General features: G+C 37.0%; 2 protein-coding genes across 5 annotated transcripts; one reads left to right on the top strand and one right to left on the bottom strand.

The window, feature by feature from the left end:
* Window positions 1-3,315: 3,315 nt before the first annotated feature.
* Window positions 3,316-7,847, bottom strand: LOC122307585 (linamarin synthase 2-like). Of its 4 annotated transcripts, none has more exons than XR_006241783.1 (4): window positions 7,132-7,847; window positions 5,982-6,913; window positions 3,920-4,332; window positions 3,316-3,828 (listed from the first exon to the last, which is right to left on the bottom strand). XR_006241783.1 is itself a non-coding variant. In XM_043120539.1 (3 exons), the coding sequence occupies exons 1-2, from the start codon at window positions 7,643-7,645 to the stop codon at window positions 5,988-5,990; spliced, it is 1,440 nt and encodes a 479-aa protein (XP_042976473.1). In that variant the 5' UTR covers window positions 7,646-7,847; the 3' UTR covers window positions 3,316-4,332; window positions 5,982-5,987. The 4 variants fall into 4 exon arrangements, 2 of the variants coding, with proteins under 2 accessions (XP_042976473.1, XP_042976472.1); XR_006241784.1 differs by having other exon boundaries at window positions 3,920-4,310; XM_043120539.1 differs by having other exon boundaries at window positions 3,316-4,332.
* LOC122307586 lies at window positions 3,320-3,918 on the top strand. The gene has a single exon (XM_043120540.1). It carries the CDS (start codon window positions 3,320-3,322, stop codon window positions 3,701-3,703), a length of 384 nt encoding a protein of 127 aa, XP_042976474.1. The 3' UTR covers window positions 3,704-3,918.
* Window positions 7,848-11,384: the final 3,537 nt, after the last annotated feature.

Genomic DNA, 11,384 nt, shown 5'->3' with positions numbered 1-11,384 from the left:
AAAGACAAGAGCAATGTAGTATCATAGCTGCGGTGCCTGACATCTACAGAAGAGCAAAGTAGTGTCATAGCTATGCGGCGCCTGACAACTACAGAAGAGCAACGTAGTATCATAGCTGCGGCGCCTGACAACTACAGAAGAGCAACGTAGTATCATAGTTGCGGCGCTTGACAACTATAGAAGGCCTGTAAAAATTCTACGGATCAGAGTTAGCTGGTCTAAAACAAAGGGCCACCGTTTTTGTTGAAAAAAACAGAGAGAGAGACAGAGGTAACGGCTTAATTTTGATGAATTCTCTACTAACTATGTCATTTAGAAGAATATTTAAAGTATATCGCTTATGTTTTTCTAAGGCAATCGAGAGCTTACCACTGAAATCGAAGATCTTAGACATGGGTACGGCTGAAAAAACCCAGGAGGTCGAATCCGCACCGTTTTCCACCAGAAAACCCTCCAAAGAAAACAAAAAAGAGAAACCCAAAGAAGACAACGGCCAAAATCTCTTTGTACAGAGCTTTAGGCCAGGAGTTCATGAGAGTAACAAAACTACCAGGACATGAAAACCCTATGAGATAGGGCAAAAAAAAGTAGAGAAAAGAAGTGAGAGGAAAGAGAAGGTGAGGAGCGAAATGATAGAAGTCGGGGTGGCTCAATGGGGAATACTTTTATGAGTTTTGTTATATGCAAGCACAGTCGCGTACTAATCTGTGTACCAATACTGATTCATTTATACTTTAAATTTAAATTAACATTGTTTTCAATAAAATCTACTTTTTGATCAATCACATCACATTGGTGTACAGATCAGTACACAATTGTGCTTACAACTATATTTTTACTACTTTTATTTCGTTAGAGGAATGTGGGATGTTTGTGTACGTGACAATACACACAAGAGGAACCCACATGCAATATTTTTGTGCTCAGAAGTGGATTCTGTCCCACCAAATGAAAACCAGCCGTCCTTAAAACGGTTTTTGGTTTTTTTTTTTTTTTTTTTGTGAATTACGACTTGTTTGGATGCTCAACTAAATCTGTCTTCGACCCGTTACATTGTTAGATTAACTGCTCTACTCGCAACACTATGAACATGATATAACATCATATTTAATACATTATGCTACCCGTTTATTATATTTTCTGAAATTGTCTATCTTTATTTTTTAAAACTAACAAATATAATAGGTCTTTGTCTCCTCCAAACCAAATCCGAGCGAAAGCTCTTAGATGTGTCGGTAGGAGGGAGCTTTCGAGAAAGGGACTTAGCACCAACTTTCCCTGTAAACTTTTTTATTCGATAGAGATTAGATGAGCGTCATGAATCGACCTACTACACTCAACTTGCCCACTTTCCATCCAAACCAAATACTATTATATATACAAATCACCGTAATTGTCAAATAAAGCTAAGATAGCCAAGATAGCCAAGATAGTTCTGTCTACTCACATAATAGATGGCGTGCGAATAAAAAAAATAAAAATAAAACTTTCTTCTTCACGATCACGTCCATGCATGTGAAATTAAGTGGTAAACTCCCCCACAAAGTAATTGACAGTACTGATCAAAGTGACGTTAATTTGGTTGAAGTTGAGAGAGAGAGAGAGAGAGAGAGAGAGAGAGCAACAACCCTAAAAGGGCAAAAAGAAAACGAAGAGAGACAAAGCAAATGAAGAAGAAAGAAAGATAATTGTCTAATTAACGTACAGCAAAAGCAGGGTGGTCTTGATTCATAATTTGGTTCGACAAAAAGTTAGATAGTAGGTATATATACAGAGTACGGGATATCTTTGAATATCTTCTTTCTTGGCCTTACCCTTTCACTTGTCACTTAAAAGACGTTGAAACCTAATTTGTAGCATTCATTTGGTCATGCATCAAATATTATTAATCATGTGTCCCTTTAATACTGCAATTTTCATTCCTTTTCTCAATAGCCAACGTGGGACACCCCTAAACCTAGAGATCGAGTCACGTCGTCTGTCCAATATTATATTTTTCTTTCTTGGATAAAAGGTGAAAGTAGTCAATACATGCATCTAATTACTGTGTTTTTATAAGAGACTTTTGGTTTTCTTCGGTTATGGATCTTGTCAAACGGGTGAAAACAAAATTCATGCATGCTTCCAATTTTTACAACATAAATGGATTTTTGTAATTAAAATTTTGTAATTGAAAGGATTATTTTTTATAAAAATTGTCAGAAATAATTTTTTTAATTATAAAATTTTAGTCGTAAAAAGTTATTTCTCTTCTAACGTGATCCGCTCCTTTTTTTTTTGAAAAAAAAAAAATTTGATAAGTAATTAGTTAGTTGCAGAGTACTTTTGATGGCATGCTTTCGGCGATTTATTTTGTCTTTATTAGAAGCATTATGGGTCATATAATAATATATATTCTCATCATTCCATGTCATTAGCATATTTAATTCCATGACACAATGATGCCCACTTCCTCAAATTATATATCTATATAATATTAAATTTAATTTCAGAGACGTTGGAGGTCAGATCACTGCAGTACGTACTTGGCATCGATAATTTGGAATAATACAATATGGTAATAAAAGTCTCGAGGGGATGAAGAGCAAGATGATTTTGATTCCACCGTTATTTACGGAATGCTTTAAGGAATTTTTAAAAAATTTTTTTTTTTTGACGGATGGGAATTTTTTTATTAAACGTTATTCCTATCCACTGCAATAAATGATGCATGGATTCGGCCTGCTTGATGAATAAGTTCCTAACTTTCTCGAACCATACAGATAGCTACCGTAGTTACATCCAATAAGATAAGTCTAATCATAATAAAATAATGATATCCTTACCGTTCTTTTATAATTATACATATTTTAACACACGACACCTCTAATTATGAGTGTCTATTATTTATGAAGAGAAAAGATGGTATGACCTCTCTCAAAAGGTTTCTCTCTCTTCAAATTTCAAAAGGACAACAGTTGATAATAAACCTCACATTGAACGAGATGATAACGTAAGGAAAATAAGCTGTCCTCCACATGCATACAGTTATAAATCGAGTATTTTTAATACAAAATAACAGAATTTATTATTAAAAATTAATTTATTTTTTTAAAAAATATATAATATTTATATACTTAATATAAAGCATAGTATCTTTCATTTTAATTTCAGGTGATTTATATATTTTTCTAAAAGTTTATTTATTTATTTTTAGTGTGGGTGGCATACTTTTTAAAGGACCAAAAATACCCCTGCTTTATATGATTCGCCTACCATCCAGCTTTTAGCCTTTCTCGTTACTGAAGCTAGATCTGCACAATTCAGACCAACAAGAAAGATGGAAGCTCTCATCTACCATTTCACCCTCCTCTCAGATCAAGCCTTGCAAGACAAGAGCTTTGATCCATCCACCATTGAAGATCTCATGAAACTCTTCGAGATCGAAGCATACAAGTCATGGGCAGCCATGGAACAAGAACAGCAAAAGGAAGTTGAAGAGGCCGAGACCGAGTTGCAACAAGCCGAGGACTACCTTGAATCGGTTTTGGAGAGCGCCATGGACGAGTTTAGACGCTTCGAGGCGGAACTCGAAAGCAGGTCAAAGGCTGAGCTGAAAAGCTTGGTGGAAACTGGCGAGAAGGCGAGAAAGATGGGGAACTTGATGGAAAAGTCTGCATCTTTCTTTGAGAGACTGGAAATCATAGCAAAAGGCCTTACTTGAACAGCTTGTGTACATATATAATTGTGGACTTATTCTACAAGCAAAAGCCAGAGCCTGCAACGATCTAGCTCGCCAGCGATAAGATATGAGGGTATAACAGATATGTAGCGGTCGTACCGGCGAAACTGGTCCAGGAAGTTGAAAAAATCATGTATAGGTCAATTGGGCATGCAAATATTCAAGAAATATTAATGCAGAAAATATGATCAGACGTACCCAGAATGGCCTGCTGGCTCGGCCAAGTAGTTCTAACTTTGTCTCCTTTTCATGACCTTCATCCTCTTCTGTAACTCCCAGGTGCTTGTTTTCTTCTGAGTTTTGCTGTGGTGTATTTGGACATGTTGGTAGGAAAACACCCGGTTGAGGTTGAGCTGATTGGCCAAGACGATTAGGCCGGTGAGGCCCGACCCAACGGCGGCCACGAAACCATCGTCTACGGCGCTGTCTGGGTTGAATCGGGAGAGACCGACAGAGTGGAATAGGCCGGAGACGACAGAGCGGAGGTAGATGTCTCGCCCACAGCTTCCAGAGAGTTTCGGCACTTCATTGCCTATTGTTTGCAGAGGGAGTGGATCTTGAGGCTTTGGCAAAGAGCTGGGTTCGTGAGCTTCAGAGAGAGAGAGGTTCAGCTTGAAAGAAAACATAAATAAAAACAAACTGTCCGTAATTTTGAAATAAAATTAAGGATAAAATTAAAAATAAAAATATTAAAAAAAAAACTGTAGTTTAAACTTATTAATAATAAGAAATATAATCATATTCACTCCAATTCAATTTTCTTTCTCAAGCATCATATTTTGTTGTTTCTAAGCCCATATACAATGGGATTTCATAGGGTTCCAAACTCGGTTCAATTATAGAATAATTCTATTAATTAATTATTATCTTCGTACATCATACATGATATTTATTTATTTTATATTTTTTATAACAAATTTGTAATAAATAGAACAACTCAATTAATTTAATAAGAATAAAATAAAATAATAATTACGAATAGTAACATTTGTCTTTCCCTTATCTCTCGTCGTTTATCACTTCTAATTAAATTACTATAATCGGTAAAGTCTACTCTCCATCAGCATTCAGTTAATGCAAAGTTTTAAAAAATAATTTATTAAAAAGATTCACTCAACATCTAATTTTTATCATTTCAGAAAAAAAAAAACATCTAATTTTTATCTTAGACAAACAAATATTTTGACCCAACTAATTATTTAGAATTCATTATTTTTTTCACTTGCCTTCTTCTTTCATTTCTTTCTCTCTCCTCCTCTTCACTTCTTTTGGTTCTTATTCATTACAATGAAAGTAAAAAACCAAAAAAGTAATTGAATATTACTTGAAAACAATTCAAGAATTACACAACATAATTGAATCTAAAAAATAATGATAATTAATTGCCGACAAATAAACCGTGACTAATGGATCAGAAAGGGTGTAATTGGTCTGGTTTAGTCTAGTTTTAGACCAACTGGAAAATTTCAATCTGCTCTTTTTCTGGACCAATTATTCCTATAAACCAGACTAGACCGTTAGCTATTGACTCCGTCGGTCCTATTCGATCCGGCCAATGTAAAATGGGTCAATCATACAAAAAACTCAAAATCATTTCTCATGTTTATTTTCAGCCCATCTAGTCTACAATGTTTACACTTTTAAACATCAATTATTTATTTTTATTTGTACATTTTGTACTTGAAAATAGCCTAAAAAAGTTAGAAAAATTATCAAAATTATCCATATCCATTTACAAGAATTAAAAATCATCATGATAAAGTTAAAAACGAAAAATAGAAAAAATGAATGAAAAATGTAATGTTATCAAAGCTCCAAATATATATAATCAATTGTAATAAATTATATAAAAATTATATAATTAACTTATATAACTATTATATAAAGTAATATATATATATATATATATAATTTTTTATAAATCTATATATATCTTTTGGTCGGTCCAATACATTCCAAAAGAACCACACATCAGATCGGTCTGAAAATCGAAATTTTAAGATTATACGAACTGAGCTAGACCGATATACTTATCAATCCAATCCGGTCCGGACTAATAAACTTGCACCCCTAGATTAGGTAGGAGAAAGACAGTCGACATACGGAGTAAGTTCTACAATATTACAATATTTACTTATTATGTAACGATCCACAATAATAGCAACAAATAATGTAACGATTCACGGGCGCATACCTCCCACTCGACCAGATGGATCTCTATGACAATAGCTCAACTTTTATTGTTTTTCCCTACACTTACCATTGACTAATGGAGAGCCTCCTTAATCAACCTTTCAAAATTCTTGTAAGATGAGCCTCCGATATCAGTAGCTTCCTCTGCTTTCTTTCTCCACTCTACTGCCTTTTGTCTCATCGCCTTTCCCTTATCCCCAGTCATCATTTCCTTAACGAGTGCTTCAATCTCATCACGTTTAACATCATTGTCGACTTCCATGCCAATCCCCCAACTAGTGCAAGCGTATCGACAATTGGTTTGCTGCTCTGCAAAAAATGGCCAGCAAATAATAGGCACACCACCACAAACACTTTCCAAAGTGGAATTCCACCCGCAGTGTGTTAGGAAAACGCCCACAGATGGGTGTGCCAGAACTTGGCCTTGGGGGCACCAGTTTGCTATCAATCCCCTGTCCTTTATGTCCTCAAAGAATTCTTCAGGCAAAATTGCCGAGTCTCCCATCACTACATCAGGCCGAACAATCCACAAAAATGAGTGCTTACTATTTGCAAGCCCCCATGCAAACTCCTTCAGATGTTGTTCTGTCATAACAGTCACACTGCCATAATTCACGTAAACAACTGAATTGGGTTCTCTTTTGTCAAGCCATTGGAGGCATTTCGAGTCTTCTTTCCATAAGCTTGTACTTAGAGACTTTAGTTGGCTATCAGGGACCTGCCGACTTAGCAGGGAAAGCGGGCCTATGGTGTATATATTGCGAGGGAATCTGGCCGAAATTTCCTCGAGTACTTCATATTCAAACTCATCAAATGTGTTGAAGATAATCGCTGAAGAACTCAAGCAATTTTGAGCTTCTGACCCCTGAAAGTCGAACATGATATCCTTAGTGTCCGTGACTCTGATAAAGCTAGGGAGGTCCTTGAGCCTGATGTTTTTCATGCCTGGGATCCAGTCGATTGGTGTGTCAAGCTTTCCATCATGCATGAAGCTTTTGTCTGCAACACTTGAAAGAGATCTCGATATAAAATAAGTTGTTAAAACTAATTAATTGATTACAATTCAGTCACTTCTTGATGGAGGCTTCTCTTTCCTTCAGTTATGATTGATCTAGCCAGAGGTGCTTATATATATGACTCCTTTTTATTATTATTAAATCTTATGACAGCCTCTAGCACCATGCAAGAAGCTTTGAAAACAAAAATAATCCAAGTACCTTTGAAGGGAACAAAGCCTCTTTTGATGAGTTCAGTGAAGGACAGATGTCCGAGGAAGCCACAAGCCGAGGCAGTCCAGAATTGTACCTCCGGGATGCCTAATTGTTCAGCAGCTTTACTTGCAAGACCCATAATCCCATCCGATATTATGCAACTAACAGGAGGCACTTCAGACTCATGTACAGAATTGAGCTTAAGCACTAGCTCTTTAAAGGGTGCCAAGCAGTTCTTTCTTATGGAATCAGTAAGGGCAGGGACATCTTGGGTTGCATCACGGTCAGAAGGCGGCAACCCGTCCGGTATGGTTTCGAAGTTGAAATCTGGCAGGCCCTTGAGGTGATCTGCTCCTTTGGACCGGATTAAGCGCTTGTGGTTGAACTCAGTGTTGACAAAGGTTATATAAAAGCCCTTGAAGTGTAGGAGCTTGGCTAATTGCATCATGGGGTTCATATGGCCTTGTGCTGGGAATGGAACGCATACTGCATGGGGTTTCTTTACTCTTACTGAACCCATCTTTATCGCAGCCTGCAGCCAATTGTGTAAGAGAAAAGAAAAGAAACGATGGAAGAGGAATATGGAACTTGGCAGCAGTGGAGGTGCGAGATGGTATAGTGTTGATGGAGTTGGGGGTTTGGAAATGCAGGGAGACTTGGGGGCGCAGGGGCTGTTGGGAACAGAGGAGAGACGTGGGGCTGAGTTTGAAATTGAAAAAATAAAAAATAAATTATGTGGCACTGCCACGTTAGTTTGTAGAAATCTATTTATGAGATTATTTTATATTTTTGGTAGTTTTCAATAAATAATGGTCACCAATGACCATGACCATGTGGTTATAACCTTTACTGCTTATAAGGTGACAGCCAAGTGGTCACCGACTCCCCAATGCTATAAATTTCCCGGAGATGTAAAGACCTAGACAAAGTTGGACGGCACCACTAAAGTCAATTCAAAATTGTGCTGCTCAGAAAATTCATTGGCTGTCTAGGACGGCACCACTAAAGTCAATTCAAAATTATGCTGCTCAGAAAATTCATTGGCTCCAGAACCGATGGACACATCATTTGGCGCGCACTAACAAACAACCTGCACGTTTTAACATGTACTGGATGTTCATAGTGAAAAAGAGCCTACCGGCCGATGAATAAACCTCGTATGCCGCCCGTTACCGCTACAGTATATTATTCGGCAAATTTTTTCTTTTTCAATGATTTGATATGTGATTTTAAGTATATTAGTATATATTTTTAATTTTTTTTAAATATTTAAATATATTAAAAAATATAAATAAAAATATGAAAAAAAATTACAAAAACAACTAGCGATATAAACGAGCAGTGCTATGCTACTCAGGCGGCAAAGTAGTACCCCTACCGGCTGATATGTGGGACAATTTCAGGTTGCAACTCAGTATCAAATCTCAAATGTCACTTACAAAATTATTTTAAAAATCAAGAGCATCGAGTATATAAGGAAAGTTGTAACTCTTCTCAAAATTAAGCAATCAAGCACAGCAACTCAAGCAACTAATTGCTACAAAATTGATCATGCAATATCAAATTCTTAATGTGTAAATCGTACAGCTCATAGTTGTAAATATATACTTATTAGGCAGTTATAGAATAGCTTTATTTCTAGCTTAACTCAAGCTTTTCAACGTGTATATATTCTTACTTCGTAAATGAAATTGGTGTGTGGGTCATCTCATTCAAATTAGAAACTCTTCTTTCTATCTCTCTGTTTCTCCATATGGTATCAGATTGCCCTCTCTCCAACAAGTAAATTCTAATCCTTCTTTACCTTCCACAAATGGCAAACTTTGCACCTTCCCCTGTGGCCATCAATGCCAATCAGCAGATTACCACCAGACTCACCCCAACAAACTATCGTTCTTGGCATGCACAATTTGAATCTATTCTTCTTGGCTATAATCTATATGGCTACGTCGATGGAACCCTCACATGCCCATCACGACCTTCACCCACGAATCCTGATGCAGCAGCAAGTGCTGCTTATACCTTATGGTTTCGACAAGATAAATAAATTCTGAATATCATTCTCACTTCAGTGTCAGATGCTGTGATACCCTTCATAGCAGCCTCAAAAACATCCTCTCAAGCCTAGAGCAAACCGACCAAGCTATATGCCTGTCGTTCCAGAACACGAGTCATGCAACTTAAGGAGGATCTTACTCTCATTCAGCGCGGTACACGCACAGTTACAGAATTCCTACATTCTATAAAAGTCACTGCAGATGAATGGGCTCTCATTGATGCTCGTCTCTCTGCTGATGACATTACCTTATCTGTTCTCAATGGCTTAGGCCATGAGTACAAAGAAATGGTAGCACCCATACGTGCTCGAGAATCCTCTTTATCTTTTGAAGAACTTCATGATATTCTCATAGGCCATGAGTCTTACCTCAAGAGGCTAGACAACAATAATCAATCACTGGTGATCACTGCGAACAACACTCAGGTTAAGGACTTCAGGCCTTCCAAAAAACAGCAATCATCACTTCATTCAATCAGAAAAATGATTCCAAGTCTAAACCCTGACACTTCAAACAATAGAAATACATGCCAAAGTGTCAATATTGTGAGCAACTTGGACATGTTTTCAAATATTGTCTACAGCTACAATCTCAGAAAGTCTCGGCTCACTGCACAACCACAAATTCCAGCCCAGACTAGCGGTGGTTAATAGATTCTTCAGCCTCTCATAACATCACATCTCAAGTGTCAAACCTGCAATTGCACTCGGAATTTGATGGCATAGATGAGGTGCTTATCGGGGATGGTTCAGATTTGAAAATGACTCATTCAAGTTCTCTCACTTTGCCTTTTCCTACACGAAATTTTCAAATTCAAGACACTCTTTGTGTTCCGAGTATTAACAAAAATTTAATCTTAGTTCACCACTTTACAAAACACAATAACGTGTTTCTTGAATTTCATCCCAATGTTTTTTTTGTTAAGGATCAGAGGACGAGGGAGACTCTTCTTCAAGGCAAGTGTGAGAATGGCGTCTAACCCCCTACCACAAGTTAGTGCACTCAAACCCATTGCAATGGTTCATGAACGCACATCAATAATTGGCTGGCACCAGTGCCTTGGCCATCCCTCCCCCAAAGTAGTTGTAAGACTAATAAAGTCATTTTCACTTCCTCTTGTCAGCAACACTTCTATTTCTCATGCTTGTAGTTCCTGTTCTATCAATAAATCTCACAAATTACCTTTTCATAAATATGGTCTCACAAGCTCAGCTCCTTTTGATTTAATATACATAGATGTTTGGGGTTCATTCCCACAAACTAGCATTCACGGTCAGAAATATTATGTGATCTTCATTGATCATTTCACCAAGTATGCTTGGTTTTTCCCTCTACAAAATAAATCTAATGTGAGAATCGTTTTTCCTCAATTTCACAAAATGGTTGAAAATCGATTCAATGCTAAAATCAAGAGTCTATATTCTGATAATGGAGGAGAATTCATTGCACTTCAATCTTTTTTGACACTTCATGGCATCAGCCATTACACCATAGCCCCACACACTCCTCAACAAAATGGAGTCTCCGAGCAATGCCATAGACACATTGTGGAAATAGGTAAAACTCTCCTCAGTCAAGCAAGTCTTCATTCCAAATTCTGGTCCTATGCCTTTACTACAACCACATACCTAATATATCGGTGGCCATCTCCAGTTCTTAACCAAAAATCTCCTTTTCAAATCTTGTTTAATGAAGCACCAAATTATCTCAAACTCAGATATTTTGGTTGCTTATGTTTCCCTTGGCTTAAGCCTTACACAAAGAACAAGCTTGAACCCATGTCTGTTCCATGTGTGTTCTTGGGTTACTCGACTACACAAAGTGCCTATCTTTGCTTCCATACACCAACTCAGCGTCTATATGTCTTTCGCATGTCACCTTTGATGAGACTATATATCCTGAATCTCAAAAATAGACAACCCAAGAGTTCAAAGTAACCGAATTAATGTGAATCCCAATCGACTCGCTTTGAGACCCAACAACAATATTAGAAAAAACAAATCCAAGAAAACCAAACTCAAGTCAATGGATGGAAAATCTAGACTCGATAAGAAATCATTTCAAGAACCTAGATTATATGAAAATCTAGACCCATTGAAGAATCCGTCTCAAGAACCCAAATTACAAAAGAGAAATGCCACAAAGGTTGTAATTTACCTTTGATAAGTTCAAACGTTCAATCATGAACAAGAAGAAATAAAC

This window comes from Carya illinoinensis, chromosome 4 (genome assembly GCF_018687715.1).
Source record: "Carya illinoinensis cultivar Pawnee chromosome 4, C.illinoinensisPawnee_v1, whole genome shotgun sequence".
NCBI classification, from domain to species: domain Eukaryota; kingdom Viridiplantae; phylum Streptophyta; class Magnoliopsida; order Fagales; family Juglandaceae; genus Carya; species Carya illinoinensis.
This window is presented reverse-complemented; position numbering and strand designations above follow the sequence as displayed.

Bases quoted from the DNA above. Each gene is read 5' to 3' on its own strand.
- LOC122307585 (XM_043120539.1), bottom strand. From the start codon at position 7,645: ATGGGTTCAGTAAGAGTAAAGAAACCCCATGCAGTATGCGTTCCATTC. The intron at 6,914-7,131 runs GTACTTGGATTA...CAAGTGTTGCAG, and splicing joins AGGCTTTGTTCCCTTCAAAG to ACAAAAGCTTCATGCATGAT.
- LOC122307586 (XM_043120540.1), top strand. From the start codon at position 3,320: ATGGAAGCTCTCATCTACCATTTCACCCTCCTCTCAGATCAAGCCTTG.